The sequence below is a fragment of the Harmonia axyridis genome, chromosome 4 (assembly GCF_914767665.1).
Source record: "Harmonia axyridis chromosome 4, icHarAxyr1.1, whole genome shotgun sequence".
NCBI classification, from domain to species: Eukaryota; Metazoa; Arthropoda; class Insecta; order Coleoptera; family Coccinellidae; genus Harmonia; species Harmonia axyridis.
This window is the reverse complement of record NC_059504.1, coordinates 21,306,195-21,332,315: the sequence shown is the minus strand read 5'-3', so window position 1 is coordinate 21,332,315 and position 26,121 is coordinate 21,306,195. Positions and strand designations below refer to the sequence as shown.

Genomic DNA, 26,121 nt, shown 5'->3' with positions numbered 1-26,121 from the left:
GAAATTCATAATATCATTGCATGGAAGTATGCGTAAAAGAATGTAAAAAAATGCGTAAAAGAATCATTTTATTGATGAAAAAGTACATTGTATCAATGAAATCATTTTAACGATTGACATTCTTTAATTCGATGAACGAATTTTTTCAGTGTAGTAGAACCATTCAAAGTGCTATACTAATTTCTTTCAAAATTATGAACTTGAAATCACTGAAAATAGGAAATGTTTAGGAAAGATGAGATACCATCTGAGTGTTCTTGAAAATTCTCGTAAACGATTAACCCCACAAAGTGTTCTGAATAAAATCTTAATTTTTTCACTCACCAGGATAACAATTGACAGTTACGTTTCCGAAGAATCAAGCCACAAAAAAAAAAATGCTAAAAACGACCAATGGCTTCAGGAGAAAATAAATTTCAAACTTTTGTCCGTTCCACTTATTTAGCCAAAAATGCATTTATTTTCAACATATATTTGTTAAAATATTCTTTCGTTGAAAATTTCTGGTGAATAATGCAATATGAGTAACATTGCATGCTCCACCGCTAGAGAATCACAAAAAATATTCATAGGTAGCCCTTTTTTCATCGGTAAAACATGTCCACAAAATGCCAAAAAAAATTAGTTTTTCCCCTAAATACACGCCCTTTATTTCAGATAGTAAAGCATTGCATGAAAAAATTCTATGAGAAATCCTTAAAATTAGTAAGTGCGATGACTGGGCCACAAAAATTCACAAGATTAACTAAAAAAATGAGGGAAGCACTGACGTGAAGTAATTGAATCCCGAAAGACCACAGAATTGTATTGATCTATAGGGGCGCACTTGGCTCATGCATGGTGAATTCTCAAAAGCTGCTGTCTTCACGCCAGTGCTATTCTCTAATTTTTTTCGATATAATGCTTGAATTTTCTATTTTTATGATTCTGATGACTTGACTGCATAAATCTTGAAATCGCTTTTATATTTACTAATAGAAGTATAGGAATCTCAAAACTTATACAATTATTTTTTCAACCACAATGATGATAACTAAAAATTTAACATAAAAGGAATTAGAACAAGCTGTAAACTTCAGGTCTTGACTCGATTGTACTATTTCGATTTTTTCTCTACGTATTTCTAAAGCAAATTCATTTTTTTGTATAACTGGAGCAAATTTTTTTGGGTATATTTATGGGTTGAACTAAAATGATATATTTATAAATTAATGGAGTCGAATTTAAATTACAACAACTCAATGAAGTCCTCTAATATTCAATTTCATCAAGATGATCAATCTGTTCTGAGAATCTGGCTAGGATCCAAGGTTTTATTTCAATTCCACAAAATAAGTTGTCATGTGGAAAAATCAACAGAAAATAATAGACATGACTTGAGTGTTTGTGAGATAATCTCGATAACAAAATGACTTGTGAAACTGAAACGTAAATTCTGATGAAGATCCGATAAAGATGATGTTTTCGAGTGACTTCTCACTAAACGTTTCATACCCAATTACCTATTCATTACTAGGAACATTTTGTGTGTGAAATTCGTTAGAGTTCAATATTTCAATATTAGAAAAAAAAATTCGAATTCGATGAAATTTTTCTAGTAGATACATTAGGTAGAATCTTCAAATAAAAAAAAGTCATGCAATACTGTTCTGATGGAATTATCAAACATTCAGATATAGGAAACTAAGCAGAATTTATGAAAACAGTGAGCCAGAAAGTATTGTCTATACTATAGTAATTTAAGACGAAATGAAGAAGGAATAGTAAAATTCGGTTCCAAATAAGAAGGTAACAAATATGAATACTATTAGGACAAAAAACTAGAGTCTGTTTCGTAAAAAAAAAATTTATATACCCAAATAATTTATTGTGACGCATCACCTTTTTAAAAACACTGCATATGCAGTTATACCATGCTTTATTATATCCACTTTCAACGCAAAATATTTCAACCCATGAAGCAAACATATTAACTTATAATGTGAAAAATTTTGAAGAATATCCAGGGGCGGGATTCAAACCCTGGTCCATTCGACTATAAGTGCTAGGAATTTTCTTTCGAAAATATTAACGAAGAAATATGTATTTTTTTGAGACTCCACTCTTCTAGATTTTTTGCCTTCAAAATTCGAAGATCGCATTCTCGAGCTTGGAAGAACTTGTTGGTTCCGATTTTTTGTACCGAATTTCATGCGAATCTCTTTTTTAGGTTCCGATAAGAGCTCTAGCTCTTTTACTCAATCTAAAATGTAAACTATTAAAATTTAAGGGGAATATAATTGTTTTCTTGAACGATTCCAAAGGTTCATTAATCAAAATAATAAATCAAAATAACTTAGTATAAAAATATCTGGAAATTTTCAGGAATTCTCAAATGAAGGCGAAATCCAACATATTTCTACCTCAAAAATAGAAACCATTCCATTTACCAAAATAGTTGTGTATAGATTTATAAAATGAAGAAACTTCACTAAGTGTGCGCATTTCTTGTTAAGAGCGGTCTATACCGTTTCAGCAATCAGTTCAAAACTTAGTACGCTTCATTTTACGCAGAAGACCATCGATTTATATGAGGTTTTCACATTTGTTCATTTTGAAAAGTTCGTCATTGCGGAAAGTCCTTTTTTATAAATTTTATTGGAATGGAAAAAAAGAATCAGATGGTTTTTTTTTTTGAATAAATATATGTATGACATAACTTTCCCAACAAATATTTATTTTTTTAATGAATTTTCACATAACAATATCATATAAAAGTCGAGTCAAACGCTGAAAATGCGTTTTTTCTAAAATTAAAAATAAAGACGTAAAACGTATTTTGAATTCTTGCATGTGATAGAAAAGACGGCAAATCAGAGAAACGTTTGCGATTGCTTTGCTCAACCTAGAAAGTGGTGAGATCTCAAAAACGCTGAGGATACAGGAGTAGTTGAACTTTGGCAGATCACCAGAAAGTCACGTGGTATAAACCGCTCTTAAGTAGATGGTTAATAGTACACTTACGCCCAATTCGATTTTAATGGAGATTTATTATTGGATAGAAAGCAAAGTACGAGTTTTCACTATTTGAAGGAAAATGCTCTTTACCTCTACGCTCTATTGATGCAGCATATCCATCTATTCGAAAGCTTGTTGAAAGGTAGTTTATAATAATGGTACCATCCTCAACAATTCAGTTATGAAGCATTCAATTTGAGAACTTGGGGTGAGATATTCGGTACTTACCTAGCCTTGATTGACCCAGAGGTGGCGAAGAATGGTGTGGAGAAGGCGCTGAACTCCCTTTTGGCCTCCTCTTCCTTGTCTGGATACCATCCTTCTTCATGGACTGCGGTCTAGGTACCTGCAACCACCCATCTAATCAATTAACTACCCTCAAGGCACTACCGCTTTTACTACATCGCGTTTCACCCACTTAGGGTTCCGTCTTGCACCCACCTTTTCCACATACTGAGTGTGGGTTTTTATACAATTAAATAAATCAACGGCGATTATCTTTGAAATGTTAACAGATAGTGTATCTTTCGTGTTTACCAGAGATTTTCATTCTATCTGAAAGATAGTAGGTATCAACCCTGCATAAATTTTTTCACAGTTAGATTAGCGCGTGTATCTCGCCATATCTTAGATTATGACGATTTCGTGGTTGCCGCTGAGAATAGTCCGTTAGCTGTTAACTACCGATAACAACCGCTGAGCTTCTTCCACGGCAGGTTTCATTTTGACTCATGCCATGGAGTACCAATATAGTAGCATAGCATATTGGTACTCCTCCATGGCATGAGTCAAAATGAGACCTACCGTAGAAGAAGATCACCGATTGTTATCGGTTATATGCTTACTATTTATGAATTGAGAATACAAAAAATAAACAACCGATTTTCATGCAAAACATTTTTACTGCTTTTAAAAATAATCGCCTTTAAAATTTATACACTTTTACACACGGGCGTAGCCAGGTTTCAGTTTCGGGGGGGTTTTAAGACAAAGGCGTATACAGAAAGGCTAATGGGAAAAATGAGATTTTTCTACATAAAAATAAATGAGAATAAAAGAAGAAAAAGATTGATAAATTTTGACATCTTAAACATTTCGGGGGGGGGGGGAGGTTTTGAACCCCCAAACCCCTCCCCCCTGGCTACGCCCGTGCTTTTGCATGCGATTGAACCATCATTCGAAATATTTTTTTTCGGCAACCGTCCGGGAAGTGCTCACTTCCCGGACGCTTTTTCTCTGAGAAAGTACCATTTCCCGGCCTAGTCCGGAAAGTACGTACTTCCCGGACTAGGCCGGAAAAGAATTATAGAATCCATAGCAACCGAGATAACGGCTGACAGTTCATATGGAATTAGTTGTCAAAAATTTGCATGTTTTTTTATCGCAATCGCAATAAAACATGGAAAGCAGCAGCGATAGTGTTATTTTACATGGTTGCCGAAAAAATATTGTACGCAACACGCCCAAAAATGGTTTTTTTGGACTCACAGACTTCCAGGACTCGCTTACGCTCGTCCTGGAATTTTGTCTATTCGTCCAAAAAAACCCTATTTTCCGGACTTGTTACGTAAATTACTATTTTCGGCAACCGTCCGGGAAGTGCTCACTTGCCGGACGCTTTTTCTCTGAGAAAGTAGCATTTCCCGGCCTAGTCCGGAAAGTACGGACTTCCCGGACTAGGCCGGAAAAGAATCATAGAATCCATAGCAACCGAGATAACGGCTGACAGTTCATATGAAATTAGTTGTCAAAAATTTGCATGTTTTTTTATCGCAATCGCAATAAAATATGTAACGCAGCGGCGTTAGTGTTATTCTACACGGTTGCCGAAAAAACATTGTAGGCAACACGCCCGAAAATGGTTTTCCGGGAAGTGAGCACTTCCCGGACGGTTGCTGAAAAAAAATATTTCGAATGATGGTTCAATCGCATGCAAAAGGGAGGTTTTTTTTGATAATACGCAGTACTGTTATTCGTAAGCGCTAACAAAAATTATTTTTATTTAATGCTCATCTTGATATTGGATAATTCACCACCGTTGAATTTGTTTTCCTAGATAAAGATACAAATTGTGATAATATTTTCAGTTCATCTCCCATCCTAATAGATGTAATTATCATTAATAGTCTATAACCACCCAAAAGTAACAAATGGTTTTGTTTGTACCTAATTTTATTTAGAGTCGTTCGTGTTGACAGTGTACCTACAACCGCTGTAGAAGTTAGTGTGTTTATGAAATAGTGAATTGTGGTTTTGTTTATTTAATTATTGAGGACTTTCATCGAGTAGAGGTTTGGGTCAAGTAAAAAACACCATTTTTTTTGGATTTGTAAATCGTATTTAGCAGTAAGTGTTAAGTGTTTCGTTTGTCCCAAATGCTGGGACACCCGGTATTTGGGACAAACGATACACTTTGAACAATAACTACTAAATACGATTTACAATTGAAAAAAAATATGGTGTGTTTTTCACTTGACTCAAACCTCTACTTTAGCGAGATATTTCCTGGTATACAGGCAATATCTCGCTTATTAGACGAGATAATTAAAAAAATCGCTTTGAATAAAGTCAAAGCATCCTTCAAATGATGTATTAAAAAGGTTCTTACATTTGACAGCCCTCTGATCGTTACCCCTCACTTTTGCGTGTTATTAATAAAAATATATGTATGTATTATCCTTGTATCCCATATAGAATGACACGCAATTTTCACTGACAATATGCAGATGGTGCCATTTGAAAATGAAAAGAGATGGAGTAGCTACCGTTGGGCTGTCATTTTTTATACATCATTAGGAAGCAATTTTTTTAATTTTTCATTATATTGTCAAATAAGCTAGATATTGCCAGTATACGATAACATGGGATACCCGGTATAGTGGTGCCAACAGTCAAATACAGAGTGCAACAAAATAGGAAAAAAACAAAAGGTAAACAATTTCATCAACGCTGATTTATGCTCCATTTTCTCACTGAACTGTGATACTCGGTTGCGCGGTCACAACCTGAAGCTGAAGAAGGAACGATTCAATTCCACTGCGAGGAGAAATTTCCTCCCCAATAGGGTTTTTGAGTACTGGAATTCCCTTCCGCCTAGTGTTGTGAATGCTCCATCTATAAACAGTTTTAAAAATTGATATGACGATATTTAGTTTTTTTTTATCACGCTGGAATATCTTTGCTTTCATCATTGTTGTTTATTTTCCTTGTTTTTCTTTTCCTACATATTTTGGTTGTTTCTATATGTCTGTTAAACACTGCTATGTACTTCTCTTGTGCCCAACTGCTTGTATGACTGTAATGCTCTTTATGTTTATTGAATCTCACAGGACCATGTCCTTGATTCAAATCTAATTATAATAATAATAATAATTATTATTATAAAACTCACCCCATGTAGTTTGAAATAGAGTCCACAAGCGTTGCATACAGGTTCTCCTTGGTTGTTCCTTCTCCATAATGTTGTAGTTGCAGTCTTACAATTAGCACAGGATACACCTGCTCTTCTAGTTCCGTGCTAGAAAAGAATGAACTTGGCTAACATAGTTCTACGAGCCAGTCCTAGATATATGAATCATAGTGTTTAATTTTCAAATCTACTCGAGAAATATTATTTGAAAAATTAAACTTAATATCGATCCAAAAGCTTGTGGGAGTTATTATTCAATTTCTAGGTTTGTACCGCCTTATTTCAGTTGACCAATCGGAAGTTTTATCATTCATATGGAAGCTTCTAAATATTATTTATAACGCAACGATATCGATCAATTATATGGGATATGAAGAACGTTGGATAGTTTTCGGTTAGTTTTGTGTACACAATATATTCGTATTGAGGCTGAAAACAGACTCTGACTGTGTTTATTCAATGATAAGCGCGAACGCTTTGGATGTGATAGCTAAATGTGCCTTCCAAGAATGTTTTTCTACTTGCTACTCAATTCAACGGATTAGAGGAACATATTTTGATAGTCCACGAAAAAATTTTATTATTTAAAGAAATTCCTGCCGAAAACTTATTATTGAAATACAAAATAATAATATCTATGTATTATTCATCAAATTTTTTCACCATCAAATTTCAAATAATACTTTGAGGCCAACAAATAACCTTATTCTGAAAACATTTTTGAACGCATGTTAAACATTTGACTTCGATAAAAAAGAGTCCTAATCGTATTATGCACATATATTTCCGACGTTCTGAATATTCGTTCTTCGAACATGTTTTACGAAGCAGATGCGTGAATAACAATAATTTCAACCGTTACAATATCTTATCTATATAAACTAACCGACAACAATGACATTATATTTACGAAAATAAATGACTTCTCATTTATACTCATTTATATATTTCTGTGGTCTTCAAAGACGCAGTTGGCGCAATGAATGAGCGCTTAAAAACAATAGATATTCTCGAATTTTTCAAACGCAGTTTAAGAATTCAGAAAAATTTTATAAGAAAATGATTTTTTCACAAAATCCAGATTTCTGGATTACTCAGAATCCCTTCGAACTAGATAAAATTAATGAATAATTTGGTGGAAACGTTAACCTTATAATTTCAAATGTTTTCAAGCTATAAGAGAAAATTGGAAAATGGCGTGAAATGAAAAGTTCTCTCAACTTCTTCATTATTGGCGTTATAAACATGAAACAAAAACATTCCAGAAGAACCGATTGCTGTAATATTTTTCTTATTGCAATTAGTTTTGAAGTTATAATACAAACTAATTTTTTTTTTTCGAATGTAAACCATAGAAATTTCTGTAACAAATATAATCGCTTTTTTTTTCAAAAATATATAATTATTAATCTTAACAAACTTAAAAATCATCAAGAGTTTCAGTTTCACAAGGTAAATCAAACAAGTGCATATATTTATGGCTAATCTGTGAACTTTAGATACAGATATTTAAAATATCCGGTAGCTACCAAGATCTCCGGATTTAAACCGTTAGATTTTTTCGCCTTTTTATTTTTTAATTGATGAATTTAATGTTCTAACAGTGTTGAATCTGGAGGCCTTGATGACCTCCGAATAGTTCAATTATATAATCCATATTTAAAACATCTGATGTTCAACTGGGTTTAAATCACCTCTCCCCTATAATAGTCCAATATAGCCAATATCCTACTAATATTAATAGAAATGGACAAGAACAATACTCCCACTTTAATTATCTGAACTAATTAGGAAGATTATCATAGATAGGCACGTGATTCGCCCTATGAAACTTAATTATCAAGTAAGGTACTTAATAATACTTGTTATACATATATTTTTGAAATATAAAACGATTTTATTTGTTGAAGAAATGTTTGTGGTTCACATTCGAAAAAACACAAGTTTGTTATATGACTTCAAAACATATTTCACTAATAAATAAATTATTATACCTTTGTATTCTACCGTTTTGTTTCATTATAAAGTTTTAAGGACTGTACTTGATGAAGGATATTCAATATAAATATCAAAAAATTGGCAACTTTGTATCTATTCCTTCACAGTGATATATTTTTATGATATAATTGGTTTATTTTGTTCTTGGAAAATAATTCCAATTCTAAAAATGACAAAATTGATAACCAAAAAAAAAATTCAAAATAACTAAAACTGTACAAATTGAGTTAACGGTAAACAAATTGAATAACTAAATTAATATAAACACAGACGTACGTCTGTTTGTAAATACAAAAATTCCGAAACGTACGTCTGTCTTTATGTTAGTTTAGTTAGATATTCAATTTGTCAGCAATAGTAACTTCAATTCAACATCTACACCAGGCTCAATTGAAATTGAGGTAATTTCCTTGACAACTTCGGAAGGCGAGTGTATTTGTTAACCGTTTACTCAATTTGTGTAGTTTTAGTTATTTTGTATTTTCTTTTGGTTGGTTATTAATTTTGACATTTTTAAAAAAATTTATAAAAAATTATTTTTAAAAATACATATATTATTGTGAAGGAATTCAGGAATAGGCACAAAGTTGTCAATTTTTTAATATTTTGTTTTATATTTTTAGAACCTGTAAAAAAGAAGTTATGAGAACTTTTGGTTTTACGCCATCTTCCAAATTAATTTTCTCTTATAGCTTAAAAACAATTAAACTTAGAGTGTTACGGTTTTCACCAAATAAATTCCCTCAAAATAGAACCCAAAAATGTGGCATTAATTTTTTTCAGCTCGAAGGCATTCTGAGAACCACTCATTAGAAACGAATTTGGGAAACTCGATAAACTCGCTTATTCTACCGATTCTCTACAACATTTGCAGAACGATCAAACTATCGTCCAATAGGAAGTCTAAATAGTTTTTTTCGAGAACTCTCGTACGGTACCAGTAAGGTCCTTGATATGTAAGTATTGAGAGGGGTCTATACCGTTTCAGCGATCAGTTCAAAAACTAGTACGCTTTATTTTACGCTGGAAACCATCGATATATTCATATTTAAATTTTCTAACGTAAAATGAAGCGTACTAAATTTTGAATGTGAAAACCTCATGGTTTTCACTATTATTCATTTTGAAGAGTTGCGGAAAGTCCTCATTTATTAATTTTTTTGAAATGAAAAAAAAATTAATTAGATGAATGTTCTATTGAAGAATAAATATACTAACTGGCAAAGAAACTGGAAAACTCAGAAGAAGCTCAAGATGGGGTCGATTATGCTGCAGTCCAAAAGACCTTATCTGACGGTAAACCGTCAGAAAAGATAGAGGTGCCTTATAGCATTTGTTGACATCGCTATAACATTTTTGTTTACAAACATTTATAATGTACTGCATTGCCATTCTGAGGAAGAGGTAAGCTTTTCTCCGTTCTGTGGCATAGATATTTCGCGAATATTCTGTGGATTTGGCAACACGGTTCTGTTGTTATTGCACGTGTCAACTAGAGGTGCGTTAAGGGTTAATTATTCATTTTAATTTCACGTTTGTAATCGGCGTTATTTTATACAAGTTTGTGAATTTTAAGTTACATATTGTAAATTTTAATCATGGTAAATACTCGAAAAACATGTATAGTGTGTAAAACATCGGAAATGAAAACCTAACCTATCATAGGTAAGTTCACGTTTTGAGTCCATAGGCGTAGAATATATCTTGTCTATGGCGTAGTATTTGTGAGATATCGAAAACTTAATTCAATGCTAACATTTGTAGGTTTCCTTCAAATAGAGAATTTAGCAAAATATGGTGCCACGTATTAATATTGCAAATGAACAGTTTGCCGAAATATGCATATGTTTGTTCCAAACATTTCAGCACCGAAAACTTAATAAGAGGCAGTAAGAGAACCATTGACTACGCCACTGAAATGTTTACCGCCCCTCTAGTTGTCAATTTTGCAGGTTTGTTGTTGTCCTATCTCACCTTATCATCATACTGTTGCAATTGATTACAATACAACGCTATTTACTTCTGAGGGCACCTCTATCTTTTCTTTCCTCTGAGGTTCGGACGGTTACAGGATGGCCTTGTTCTCCTAACAACTCATCAGCCGCAAATCGTTCTCTAATAGCCAATAGTCTTAGACGACGATCTTGAACTAGCTGGCGATAAATTCCGCGTACACGTGCTCTAGGCTGTTTAACAACAACTAAACATCGACTTTGGATCTCCTCGAACAGCTGGTTTGTTGTAAAATTCAAAAAACGACTACAAGTCACAAAAATTGTTGTATGTGTAGATGCATTAAAAAACCTTCACGATTTTTTTCTCCAAATTTAATCATTTATTCCTTGCTATAATATCTATGTTTCACCAGAAAAAAATTAAAATTTAAACAGGTCCTTCTAGGATAAAAACATTATACAAAAAGTCCTGTCAAAGGCTGAAAATGCGATTCTTCTAAAATTAAAAATAAAAACGTAAAAACGTATTTTGAATTCTTGTATGTGGTAGAAAAGGACGGTAAATTAGAGGAACGTTTGAGATTGCTCCACTCGTCCTGAAAAGTGGGGAGATATCAATAACGCTGAGAAGAGAGGAGTAGTTCAACTTTGACAGATCACGATAAAGCCACGTGGTATAAACCCCTCTCAATAGACTGAATTTCCCGAAAAGAAACTTACAACTTCACCGTCGAGTCTGTCCCCTCCCCTCCCAAAACCGGCGTCCCGACGCGTATGACGGCGAACAGTGGCGGCGGCATTAAACGATCTCAACTTACCGCCTGGGGTTTTTTGGTTGGCCTCACCGGCGGTCGGTTCACACCGTTGATACGGTTATAGAGGCCGCAGGCGTTACAAAGATAGTGACCGGTGCCGTCCCGACGCCACAGGGGCGTCACGCTGGCACCGCAATTGACGCATTCTTTGATATTCACCTCTCGCAATTGGGTGCCGTCCTCTGGGGAGTTGGAGGAGGCGGTCCAGCCGCCGTAGGTGTACTGGTCGCCGCCGGAGGCTGTGGAGCCGTGGTGGACGGCGGCGCCGTTGTAGAAGTCGACCTCCTGGTGCCCCCCCTGCCACGGCGTCGGGGCGCTCGTTGGTGTGTATTGGTAGGAACCGTGCTGGGTCAGAAGGGTCACTTGGTTGCTTGAAGAGGGGGAGCTGCTGCTCTGGATCTCGTAGTTTTGCTGCAAGAGAAGGTTGGGATGAAGAATAATATACAGCGTGCCAAAAAATAACGTAATTTGTCAATCGCAGGGAACAGTTGTTTTGGTATCGAAGTTTTCGAGCTGATTCTATATCAATTTGATGTCCTAAATTCAAATAACTTATTCATTTTTACCTAAGATCTCAAATTCTCAAGATATACAATTTTAGAGAAATATAACATACATTATTTCACCTCAAATCCGTAAGTATAGTAAACAAAAGTAGATACGAAATTTTATTTTATTTATAACGGGTGTTTTTTTTTCGAGGTATATAACTTTAAAATGGCATTACTGTTCAAGATGGCGACCGATTTAACAGCTGTCAAGTGATTTATTCTCAGTTTGGTTTGACAATTCATCATGAATAGACTCACGATCATCAAGTAAGGCGTAGGTTCGTCGAATGGGCCCAAAATGAGATTGCCGTTGTTCCCGATGTTCATAAGCGAATTTTGTTCAACGATGAAGCGCACTTCTGGTTGAATGGCTACGTCAACAAACAAAACTGCCGTATTTGGAGTGAAGCTAATCCTCAAGTGTATGTCGAAACACCTTTACATCCAGAAAGACTGACTGTTTGGTGCGCTTTATGAGCTGGAGGAATCATTGGTCCGTACTTCTTCAAAAACGATGATGGCCAGAACGTTACAGTCAATGGTGATCGGTTTTGAGCCATGATTACTAACTTTTTCATTCTTGAATTGAACAACCATGATGTTCAGGAGCTGTGGTTCCAACAAGACGGCGCAACATGTCACACAGCTCGTGCCACAATCGAATTATTGAAAGACACGTTTGGTGACCACCTAATTTCACGTTTTGGACCTGTAAATTGGCCTCCGGTGATTTAACACCGCTAGACTACTTCCTGTGGGGCTATTTAAAGTCATTGGTCTATGCGGATAAACCACAAACCCTTTACCATTTGGAAGACAACATTCGCCGTGTTATTGCCGATATACATCCACAAATGTTGGAAAAAGTCATCGAAAATTGGACGTCCAGATTGGACTACATCCGAGCCAGCCGTGGCGGTCATATGCCAAAAATGATATTTAAAATGTAATGCCACAAGATTATCTTGCGGATAAATGAAATTCATGTCAATCGAATAATCCATCGTTATTTTATTGCAATTTAAAGTTCTATAGCTCTAAAAAAACACCCTTTACATCAAATGAAAGGTAATTTGATTACCTATTCAGCGATGTGGCTAAAAGTAGAATTGGTTGTGCCACGTTCATGGTAATTTTGATCTGGTTCAACTCAAAAATTTAAATTTTAAATTCAGTTTATCGTTTTAACCTAAACATTGTGTCAATTGTTTTGGTGTTCTATGAAGTTATCTTAACGAAGATAGGTGTTGAGATATGTAATTTGGGTACGGAAGTTTTCACTTATCTAACGTTCATCTTTTGTTATCTATAGGTCGTTCAGTCGCCTGTACGTCTGATAAACTCAAACGATCAGTTTTAGAACATATATAGGTATGGCTATCATGCCAATCTTTTCTGATTAAGCCAAAAAATAATATTCATGATAAACTTCTAGTCGCTTCTACTATCAAAATATTTATTTTCGGAAATAAGTTTAAGGAATGAACTATAACTTTTTTCTGAAGTATTTCGAGTCTGAAAATTTTGTTACGCAATTATCATGAAACACCTTGTCGAATATAAGTAAATCCCATCGTGTACATTGTGCAAAACATCTGAGACACCTTTAACGTCTTAAGAAAGAGGAATTTGATAAAAAACCTTTCCTCTAGTAATCAATTCAATATTAAAATCAACAACAACATAATATGTAAAAAATATTGGAATTCAAAATAACGAGCCATTTCCCTAGAGCATCTGCTATTTCAGCAATGGCCAAAAAAAAAAGGGTTAATTAACAAGAATTTAGGGTATTCGAGTATAGGACCAAAGTTTCTATTCACATTTTTCTGAACTACCAGTGCACATTAGCATTATTCATGATGAAAAGTTTAAATTGGAATAACTATGCCAAATTTAAGTTAAAACCCTTGTGAAGAAAAGGTGCTAAGAGAAAAAAACTTTAAAAAAATCAAACTCCAATACCCTATATCTCGAAAACTTTTGCGGACCCATATTTTAGGACTTTTTTTCTTGAAATGATCCGGGTTATTTGTAATTTTCGTTTGTTCCTCCAATTTAGGAACATTCTGTATAAATGAAGAAGGGAGTGTTATGAAAAATTCCAGAAACCAGATAATAATTCATCGACAACATGGCAAACTCGGGTTCCGTAATACTATATCTGACAGGAGACGTCAGGATAGGTAATTTTCATGGAGTAATGAACATAGATAGGGGGAGTATACGCAATATTTACATGTCCCCAACATGGTTATATTACGTTGTCGGATTGTGATATATTTTCAAATCCACAATTTTACTATATCATTATGAATGTATATTATATTGAATGAAATACATTTATTTAAGTGATTCCCGATTAAATATGCGAATTTGAATATTTGGAATATGACATTTCAAAAATTGTTGAATTTATAATAAGCAGAATATTTATTATTTTCTGTATCTACCTGCTCAAATCCAAGTTGTGGCAACTTTTGCTCTCCTAGTGTCATCGGTTGTTTCACGTCGTTTGGCGCGATTGAAGTTTGTTTTTTGAATTTCTGATATATTCAGATACTTATTTCAATATATTTTGAGTTGATATGAAACGTTGATTCACTATGGGTTAAAAGAAGTGCGTTATTTGTGGAGAAACTTGCGAATTGAGTGAAATATCGTATCACTGATATGTTTTCATTTCCGCGCTTCATGTCAAATTTGATAGTTCATGTTGGGGACAAAATTTGCTCACTGCATATGACATATGCTCCCTCTGTCTATGTTTATTACTCTGAAGTAATTTATCAAAGGTGATGGGACTTTGACAATCTTCAGCAAGTTGCAGAGTATAGGTTGACGTTGTAGTTTGACATACATTTTATTGTTGGCTGCTGATTATAAAACTGGGTAATATTACAATTGATCCAACAAGGTTTTTTTGCATTTTAACGGTGAAAATTATGGTTTTCATATGAAATTCTTGTATTTCGATATTCAAAAGTTAGGAATATAAGTTCAAGATTTCAACAAAATTGAACATTAGGTACGTAAATTTGTTGAACATGCAAACGTAACCTAGACGCAATTAAATTTTGTGTGATAAATTGAGACCTCGAAACGGAAGCTTTATTTCTAGCACGTTAGTGGTCAACTGGTAGAATGATATTAGAACGCGATTTTAAGGGTCATTATAAATCAAAAATTATATACTAAGTTTGATATAAACTAAATTTCGACTCACCTGATATCTCGTCCCCATATTCGGATCGCTCCTATACAAAACGCCATTATTAGGCGGACTATCCTGAGCAAAATACTGCTGAGGACCATACTGAGCCAAATACGGCGTACCATCACTGGCATAACCCGCATATTGTTCACCACCAGGCACGCAATCCAAGTTGGTATAATCAGCCTGATTCTGCTCTATCGGCTCCGCGATCTGCCCTATCTGCACCGAATTATAATAGTCCTGGGCACTCGCGATTATACTACCGTCATCAGCCACAAACTGACCTCCGCCATTCTCGTAGTTCTCCGTCTTGTACTGCGGCAGCTCGGCAGCCGGCTTGGCCTCCTGCTCCGGCCCTGGGCTCATCTTGGGGGACTCCGGCAGGGACTTGGAGGCCTCCGTCTGCGTCACCTCGATGTTCTCGATGGTGCCGTGCGCCGTGATGCTCCTCCTGATGACGCCCTGCTGCTGCTCCTGCTTCGGCTCCTTCTCCTCAGTCTTGCACGTTTCCTCCCTCGTAGTCATCTTCGGAGCTACACGCCGCGTTCTGAAATGACCTGGAACGAATGGGAAACGATTTGTTTGGAGTGTGCGATCGTGTGTGCTCCGTTTTTTTTTCGAAGCGTCATTATTTGATCTGTGGAAAAGGCATTGTTTTATCAGCGATAAGGTGAAAGAGGACGGAAGGTTGTAACTTGTGGCGGTTTCGGATGGGTCGACGGTGTGGACCTGTCGGTTTTTGTGGATGAATGGTGGGGGATGTGGGTGCAAGGTTTGTTTGGCCGGCTGGATGCCGGATAGTCGGCGAGAATGTACATGGTCGGAAGATGATGCAGAACTGTTTGAACAGTATATCCGTTCTGGGGCCACGCGCTGGTTTTTTGGTCGCTGTTTGTTTCAGTTTTCGTGTTGGCGTTTCAGGTTTTGGTCCGGCATTTCCTATGATCATTTTGGGATAGTTGGAAAAACAAAATTTTTCTATTTAGTTCACGAGGTGTGAAAAATTGAAACAAATGACAAATAATGCTAATTCTGTATAATATCCTTCTTTCAGACAGAATGCCTCAACGCGAATGGAAAAAAATTACTATAATTCAGGATGTCCTACATTCAATGTTCAGTGATAGCATTTCGAGAACTATAAGAAAAAAAATCTTCAAGGAACCCCCGTTTTTTTTTTCGAAATAATAAGATATCAGAAATCAGACCACATTATATAGATATTGATTCGTTCTAGGTTTACAGAGCGTTGCTGAAAAATTACTGCTTCAAATATTTCGCTATATCTTGGTTTTTGTCCTCGATATCTTTTTTTTTCAATTGTCTCATAGGTTCTCTACCTTTACAAGTTCGAATTGGCGGTAATCATAATCAAAATGACATTAGTCCAAATCAAATTGGCAAACGGACAATAATCAAAACCTCAATGAAACTAGTAGACTACAAAATTGACAATAAACAAATTCAAATTGGCACTTGAATGTTGCTGCAAATTTTAAGGGCATACAGTAATGTATGGATAATCCGAAGTACCCTCCTATAATCCAAACGAACCAATTGGAAAAATAATATCTATAATTCGAACAGCCTGTACTCTGCAATCCGAAGGGAAGAATGAAATTCAGGAGATTTGTTTCCTTTGAGAGTATCAGGAGAAGAACTAGATCAAGGTTTTGATTCAGTGGAATGAGTGAATAAAGTAAATCGTACTATGATCCAATAGATGAAACAGAAAATCAAAAATGGATTGGGGTTTGAGGCAATGATCTTTCTCCCTAAAATATTTTCAAACCTCTACATCAGACGACAGACTACAACTCTCTCATTTCAAATGGCACACCCAGTTTATTAATGCATCATCAGATAGATTACTTGATGAAAATTCCAACAATATGCCATACCTGGGTAAAAACTTAATGGTTCATGAGTTAATGGGATTCTTCTATAAAAAAGGGATGAGGACTCGCGGTTTCTTGAATATTACTGCAGAAAGAGTTTTTTTGAAAAAATTTCGATTTTGCGAATATGTAGTATTATGAGACTATTTTCGGTTTGTACCAACAATTTGCGGGTGTTTATGAAAAAATCATGAACTTGGACAACTCAAATTCGTCAAAATTCAAGATTTTCAAACTAGAACCTATATTTTTCTTTCAGTCAATTCTATTTGTAAAAAGAAGGTTGGTACTCAAACAAAACCTATATGAATACTTCAAGAGTTATCGACGAAGAACTTTGAATGAGTAAAAACCGCAATTTCTAACTGTGTGTAGTAGTCTGCGACTTCCGGAAAACACGAAAAGAAACTGAAATTCGATTTTTCGGTAACTAAATAAGACATTTCAGAAATTGTAATCAATTATTCGTAATTGAGAATATTATTGGTTCATGGATTTATTTTACCAATCGGAAACAGTCTCACAATACTAGATACATATTCGCAGAATAGAAAATGAAAAAGGTTTTTTCGAAAAAAACTTCGAATCGTTTCCATAAACTTCTAAAAGACCATCCCGGTGAATAACCCTTTATCATTCAAATGGTAATTGGCATAATTTTGCAAATGTTTCATAAAAAATGTACCAAAAAAAAAGGTCGTTCGTGGAAATTCTTGTAAAATAGATCTTGCTAATTGTACGAAATTCATTGCACATATATAAAGATAAAGATTTATTCTTGCTGCATTGGATATGATATTTTTTAATTAATGATTTGAAAGTCGTTGATGGTTTCAATTGATAAACAGTTATGATTTATTTCTGCTATAAAGGAAAATTATTCAAGATATAATTTTTTACATGCCACCTTGAAATTGACAACAGCCAATTTGATTTTGTTTATTGTTAATTTGAAGTCGAGTAGCTAATGACAATATGATTTCAATTATTGACAGTTTGCTTCTGATTTTTGCCAATTTGATTTTGAGTTAGGCCATTTTGATTATGATTACCGCCAAATTCATCTTGAAAAGGTATAGTAAAGCAATCAACATGAAATTTTGCTTGAGGCTTCAAATTGTCATTCTGCATGCACTTTGTATTTTAATCTTAGTCGAATTAACAGTTTCGAAAATATAATGGAAACAAAATTTTTATTTACCCCTAATCTGAAAAATAAGTATTTCCAAAAATCCTCAAAAATTATATTTCAAAAATAGGTCAATGAGTTCATTTCAAAATAACCACAAATGACAACGACAGCTCATTGTCTTCAGCCACTGTGAACGAATGTAAAATATTCGAACCGTTTTCTAGTCAACACACAGTACATTCCATCCGCGGCACTATCGAAAATCTTTAACATCTTTACAACTTATAGCAGCGGAAGTACTTCCTGGTATTTTTCCTGGAAGGTCGTCCCAGTTACAAGTTAGTAATATTTGCCTGTAATTACACATCGTATGATCTCTCCGAAATTTTCGTACGTTCGCGTAATTCCCATTTCCCATACTTAACCCCGTAAAAAAGCTATGATGATCTCATTAGCACCGAAAACGAGGCCATAAAATAAAGGGTGGGTCATCGAAGTGACGAAATCGAGAGCTCGATGAATATTTCCACTAACACCCACACAGGATGGTCCCGTCCTTTGTTTATCCGTTGTACAGCTCATAAAAATACGTTGCAACGTCCGCAAAGTCCAAAAAAGTCGGATAACCAAACGCGTACCGACTATGAAGGAACTTGGTACCTATTTGTTCTTTGATTGGTCCCCTAATTTACACGATTTAATATCGTTGTATTATTAGTGTATTCACGAATGTTGTGTCAATAGTGCTTGATCGGTCGATAACTACTGTGAATTTTGGGCTAGGAGCTGGCTGGCGGAATGTGGTGAAACACGATACCAACCGGTTTTTTTTTAATGGGAATGTCCAATTTTTATATATTATATCATACTCATAATTGATTGATTTGAAAATCAAGCTCATAAAAAATTACATACTTGAGCTCGACTTGACTTGATTTTCGATATTTATTGCTTGACTTGATAAGGGGATTCCTCGAGTGCCGGGAGACTGAAGCATTCGCCAGTGTGAATTTATTAGTAGTTTTCTCACTTTTCTATGAAACCTATTGGTAGATTTTGGTAGTTTCAGAAATATCTTTCTCCAATTCTGTGGTTATTCCGATCATTCTTCCACATCTTGTAGAACAAAATCGTGCGAGAATATATCCGAAACGCACAGTTTTCATGGTTATATTTTATTATTCTATGTTGGTACTCCGAACTTTCCGCCACGGCTTTATCTCTCAATTCATCAATTTGCCTTAAAGAAATCAGTTCTGCCAACCAACATTTTTCAATGCAAAAATCACTAAATTATATTTATGGAAATATTTCATTAATTTCAATGAAAATGCAATGAATTAGAGAAAATAATGTATAATACTCGTACAGAAGGCTCATTCTACCACTCGTTCATTCCAAAACTCGCCACTTCGTGGCTCGTTTTTTAATTTTGAACTCGTGGAAGAATACCAATGCCTTCTGCACTCGTATTATAAATAACTATTCCAAACTTGATTTTTCATCAACGTCAGTAATTTCAGCTCCTGCTGAAAGACAATTTTCCAGAGCTGCTCTTACAGTTACACAAACCCACAATAGGTTAGGCGACAAATTTATAAGATGCCTCATGTGTCTTAGATCCTGAAAAATTATGAAATCAAACAAAACCTGGAGGTTTCTAAATATTGAGAAACTTTATTTTTTATTTTGTTATGATTTATAGTGATTTAATTTATGTTTCTATTTCAAAAAAGGTGTTATTTCCGGTTCTTTTATACTATAAGTTTAACAAATAAAAGTGTTTTTTGCAAGGTTCCTTCTCATTTCATCATTTTTTTATTGTCGAGCTCAAGTCAAGTAGTAGTTTTTGAATCTCAAGTCAAGTCAAGTATTTATTTTTCAAGTACTTGAATCATGTCAAGCTAGAAGCTACTTGATTTTTAGCAGTTTTATTGTGTAGTGTCACATCAACAAAAAAAATGATAAAATGAGAAAGAATATTGGAAAGAACACTTTCATTTATTAAACTTATTGCATAAAAGAACTGAAAATATAAATTTTTTGAAATAGAAATATAAATTAAATCACTATAAAACATAACAAAATGAAAAATAATAACAAACCAAAATTTCTCAATAGTGACACATGAGGAATCTTATATATTTGTCGCCTGACCTATTGCGGGTTTTTGTAACTGTAAGAGCAGCTCTTGAAAATTGTCTTTCAACAGAACCTGAAGATGCTGGCGTTGATAAAAAATCCTTGGCCATTTTGAACAAGTTTGGAAAGATATTTCTGGAACTACCAAAATCTACCAATAGATTTCATAGAACTGTAAGAAAACCTCTGATTAAGTCACACTGGCGAATGCTTCAGTCTCTCGACGCTCGATGAATCCCCCTATTTAGTCTATGCGCGCACGAAATTGCAGAAATATATGCCGTGCGATGCATACATATCAAGCTCCAGAAATATCAAGTAGCTTGATATCAAGTCAAGCAATAAATATCTAAAATCAAGGCAAGTTAAGCTCAAGTATGTTATTTTTCACGAGCTTGATTTTCAAGTCAAGTAGTTGGTTAAAATGTCAAGCTATACTTGGCTTGATGAATCCCTATCCGAAGGACACAGAATTTTTTTAAAAATGACTTTTAAAGTCAAGTACATTTTTTTCGAATGGCAAGTCCTGATTTTCTTTGGCTGTCGGATAGTCTAGTGAGTAAGCTTCATTTTTTTGTCTAGACATGTTGCGCCAAAAATGAATAATTTTCAAAATGCTTCGCATTTCATGTGTTGTACTGAAGCTGGCAGCACATTTTGATGTTGTTAATGTTCCATTGAAGAAAATTAGGCCAATAATTCGCCTTCGCCTCATCACGCACCAAACTCCAACTTTTTGAGATAGAAGGGGTGTCTCATCTGATTTTCACTCGGATTTTCACTTCTCCACATTCTCATGTTTTGTGAATTGACATACCCAGAAAGGTCACACCAGGCTTTGTCAGCAAAAAAAACGTTCGTGAGGTTATTGCTGAATTAATTAACAGGAACCACTGACAAAAAGCCCTCTACGAGGATAATCAACCTCTTGAACCGTTTATCCTATTGGTATAGCAGGTTAATCGGTATGGAAATAAATTGATGTCTTGTTTCAATTCCTTGTGTCATGTACCAACAGAGACACTATTGAGTTGGGATAAAACTTGGACAGAAGTTCTTTGAGCTTCTTCCATTATATCTTCAACCGTATTGATCATGTCTGGTGTCCTTTTTGTTTATCGACCACTTCCACTCTTTCCTTCCACACTGCCAGTTTCCAGAAAACACTAACGCACCGTGAAACAGTGCTTTGGAAACATTTATAATGAATGGGAACATCTGGGTACTAAATTCCGTTAGACATTCATCTATAGAATATTATATCCATTCGCCTTTAGTCTTCTCTCCCTTTCTGAAGTAAGACTCAATCATCAATGCCTTTTGTACGTCGGAAAAGCCCATTTTTTAGTATTCACTAATATTTTTCTCACATATTCGAAATATGATATTTTCGGTTGAATGAAAAAATTACCAGATAATGATTTTGTGGCTTATCCTCCGAGCAAAACTGAAAATAGACTCATCAGAATGATAGTATTTTTCACGGGCTATCCAAATATGTTATTGGAAAAACTATCGCACCCAGGCATAGAAAGTTATTGGGGAGAAACCGTTTCCAAAAAAAAAATATATTTTTTGAAAATTTGACTGAATTTTCAAAATGAGAAGGTCTAGAGACAATTTCTCACCAATTGTTTCTTCATTTGAACTTCTGGTTTTCATAAAAAAACTGATTTTTTTTTTCTGCAAAATATACTTCATAATATTTTTTCATATTTTCTGAATGCTCAATCGATTCTGAATCCGAATATGTAAATATAATGGTAATTTTATATTTTTTTCCAGCTTTTCCTTCAAAATTAACCTGAGGAAATTTAGGTTCCATATTCGGAAAATATATACATGTATATGTATACTATGTATAAACGTATAAATATTTGATTGTCAAATTTTTAAGTTCTCATTTTCGATTGAAAGAGGAAGAGATTATAATGAAAGCTTTATATTTTAGCTTTCATTATAATCGAGAATGAAATCTACAACATTTGACAATCAAATATTTATTGAACCACAGACACATGGATATATTTTCCAAATATGAAATCTAAATTTCCTCAGGTTGATTTTGAATGAATTGCTTGAAATAAATAAAAAACTACTTCTATATTTATACATATTCGAATTCAGAATTGATTCAGCATTCAGAAAATATGGAAAAATTTTGCAATAAAAAATCTTCAGTTTTCTTGAAAATGGGAAGTTCGAATGGAGAAACAATTGATAGGAAATAGTCTCTAGACCTTCTTATTTCGAAAATCAGTCAAATTTGAAAAAAATTATTTGGAAAAACGGGTTTTCCTCAATAACTTTCCATGCCTTGGATCAATAGTTTCTCCGATACCATATTTGGATAGCTCATTAAAAATAATATCATTGTGATGGGGCACTTTTCAATATTGCCTAAAGGATAAGATACAAAGTCCAGTGAAACACCCTTTACAAGCTAAAACTAAGCGCTACTTGTTATCACAGAAAATCCATAGAATGTCGAATTTGAATGAACGCTCGTTATGGTGGGAAGGAATTTTTCCAGCATGCATTTTTCATTCACGCTTTTTCGTTCCCTCAAAAAAATTGTCCCGAAAAAGAGTAACCTTAATGACATTGTATCATTCCGTCATTCAATGTGTTCAGAAGGCAGAATTTTGTAGACATATGGAATCACCTATAATGATAACGTAGGAAATAATATTCTCCGATGAAAATATCAGGTTAAAGCTTTTCCTTAAATGATCCTTAAAATTTATGTATAAAAATAAAAGAGAACAAAACATATTTATTGAAGTGGAATTCTACTATGAAATGGTAATGTGTCATCAAGAGACAGGAAGACAAACCAGAAAAGTGCTTACTAAAACAATAGAGGAAGGAGACTTGATGTGTGTTTAGATATTTTTAAATTTCATATAGAGGCTGAAACATTTTTAATCTTATATACTCTAGAATGAAAAACACCACGGAAAAAGACAATTTGCCTACGTCACATAAAGGTTTAGTTGATGAAGAGCGAAATAGATTTACACAAAGTAAAGACAATAAAATGTGGACGTATTGAATACAATAATTATTTGTTCTGCAGACTGGTACGAATTTCAGTTGTTTTCCTAGGGTAAATAACGTGGTTTATTACTTCTCACCGTTATATGGAACCATTGACAGTCTAGGATTAAAATTGTAACTCGAATTTTCAACATAGGGATTCATAAGAGAAAATAACAAAAAATATTTAAATACTCCTCTGCTCTAACTATACCTACTTGTGTTATTTCTAGAAGGAACATTTCCTACTTTTTTTCGTATTGAAATAGAAGATAAATGGATATTATAGCATAAGAACCATGGAAAATAAGATAAGTCATCTTATCTCGAAATATTTTCCTCCGAAATTGAAAGTTTTTTAATGAAAATTTTCAATTTTCAAGTTATGGTTATTCGGATGATACTATGTTCAATACTTCTCTGTCTAGTTCTTTGTTGGAACGCTTGTTTCTCCAGCTGATAGATGATACATATATTTCTGTTTGGACTGTAAATATTAATTCTATTGAAAGGCAAATATGAGATATGACGTTAAGAACAAATTTTACCACTTCAATACCTTGATGTACTACTGTGTCCGAAGCCGAAATGTTGATAATCTTATAGGTTCGAAAAAGATATCAAGCGGCTTTAGTCACATTAATAATACATTGAACTTATAGATACTTCATGAATATTTTGGGTTACCAATAAAATACGTTTTATCCAGAAAATGTCGAATATTGAATACCTACTTATTTAAAAACTTGGCACAACTGAGCTCTATATTCAGGTGGAGTTTTGACGTCATTTGTCATTTAGTTTGTTTTCAGTGTTTCATTTTGTTACATCTTTTCAAGTTTATTTTCAAATTAAAAGGATTAACTTGAATTTTTTATTGAAAATTCTGCACTTTGCGTCACGCTGACAAACCTCTCACTAGTCTATCCTTGTGGACGAATTGCTGATCAAAATAAAAAAAAACATAACGAAAACTGCGGTATTTCCCTGATATCTTCAAACCCGACTTTTATCAATTTCTAAAATTCCATTTTTCATCGATAAAAAATATTAAATATAATATAATCTGAAGCTAGTGTCCGAAGTTCGTTTTAAAAATGTTCTGATGATTGAATTATTTATTGGTATAAAGCATAGGGTAATAAACATAGATAGAGGGAGTATACGCAATTTTTACATGTCTCCAACATGGTTAGATTACGTTGTCGGATTGTGATATATTTTCAATTGCATAATTTTACTATATTCTTATGAATGTATATAATATTGAATGAACTATATTTATTTGAGTTATTTCCGATTAAATATGCAAATTTGAATATTTGGAATCCGATATTTTTTTAATTGTCGAATGTTTAATAAGCAGAATATTTATTATTTTCTGTATCTACCTGCTGAAATCCAAGGTTTGTCAACTTTTGCTCTACTAGTGTCATCGGTAGATAGACGATTCCATTATACACAAATGTTATTTTCAAACAGAAATTTAGGAATCTGTTCCAAAATATTGGAACGAATTTTCATTCAAAATTCAAATTTCGTGGGTATCGGAAAAATTGTCATCAGTAACATTTGTGATGGGAAATTTTGAGTTCATATGGAATTCATTTATGAAGGAAGTTTGATCTACAAAATGTTCAGCTGAGTAGCTTTCATACGGAAAAAATAATCAAGTTTTGGCAATTTTATAATAGTCTGAACCATAGAACATCTTTCGGAAAATGGATTGATTTGTTTGAATTTTTCCCGGTTATTTTCTGAGTGACTTGAACAAATACCAAGTTACAAAAATAAACAATAAGGATGGAATTTTCGTGGGGTGTTAAGTTCATACAATAAGAGGTAGCTTTTTTTTTAATTATAAATTTCAGTGAATTTATCGATTTGATCCGATAGAGACATATATGAATGGTCTTTTTTATCTGATTTGTTGTCGATTTATACTTACATATATCGGAAACGGAAAGGTTTCTAATAATGCATTTTGTTATGAGTTATGATATAAGATGTTTTCATGGCATTTCACTTTGCAAGTTAGAGATACATTCAATCACAAATCTAAGTGTAAATAACGATTTGAAGAATATCCTATCTTTTTAAAGAATAACATGAATAAGATTTTGAAAATGTGCGTAGAATCTAACTTCGCGTCAGTGTTTTTGTTATTTCTGAATTTAATCATCGAAATTATGAAACGAATTCCCTAAGTTGAGTGTATCAACGCAGTGCAGCCAACGTACCTGATTTCATAGAAATAGATCTTGTGACATATTGAGAAAGAAATGGTAAACGAATAGAATTTTTTTGGTTAGTTAGGTAGTTCATATTTTACAATGAAGGGTGAAAATTTTCGGGTGACAAGTTAAGCTTTTTATAAGTAGAAATATTTGACCAAATTCATGTTTTCTCTCGCTATACTGGGTATAGTTCCAGACCAAAAAGACTCGATTGAACGCTCGTAAACCTTATCGCCGATAAATCGAAATCAAATAAACACATACCTGGAGCTGATCTAGAGATGCAACCGTAATCTGGAACGATAACAAGAGATCTCTCGCTGTATACACCTTGATATCTAAACTCATACGCGTAAATGGCCACATTCAGACAGTCTAAGCAGCTATATAGATCGCATGACGTAACTAAATAAACAATTGTTCGGCACCATTTTGGTTCGATTGTCTCTCAATAAAATGGGCGTTGCCGCGTTTGTAATTCGCCCCTGTACGCCACTGGTGGTTTTTAGGGGTGCTTTAGAAGCGGTTCCGAGCGTTCCTGGTGACTGGGGATTCCTTATTAAATATTATTTAGATTATTACTATCTTGGAAGATATTGTCCTTAACCTTACGTATATCTTAATAAAACATAATAAAATTACGACGTAATCTTGCCACCTATCGGAAACTGATAATTAGGTACATTCACTAGGTGTTTGAGGAAGATACGTGATTTGCAGATGGTGATTTG

The 26,121-nt window shown here is 34.1% G+C and overlaps 1 protein-coding gene across 2 annotated transcripts in view; it reads right to left on the bottom strand.

The window, feature by feature from the left end:
• The window catches only part of LOC123678111 (erythroid transcription factor-like), a 37,850-nt gene extending 12,023 nt beyond the window's left edge, over positions 1-25,827 (bottom strand). Inside the window, exons 1-5 of one of the 2 annotated variants that reach the window (XM_045614921.1) lie at positions 25,655-25,827; positions 14,952-15,499; positions 11,178-11,585; positions 6,389-6,514; positions 3,226-3,343 (exon numbers count right to left, since the gene is read on the bottom strand). In XM_045614921.1, the coding sequence (XP_045470877.1) occupies positions 3,226-3,343; positions 6,389-6,514; positions 11,178-11,585; positions 14,952-15,467 (1,168 nt within the window). In that variant the 5' untranslated portion in view covers positions 15,468-15,499; positions 25,655-25,827. The remainder of the gene's footprint in view (positions 1-3,225; positions 3,344-6,388; positions 6,515-11,177; positions 11,586-14,951; positions 15,500-25,654) is intronic. The other variant, XM_045614920.1, reaches the window with a different exon arrangement.
• Positions 25,828-26,121: the final 294 nt, after the last annotated feature.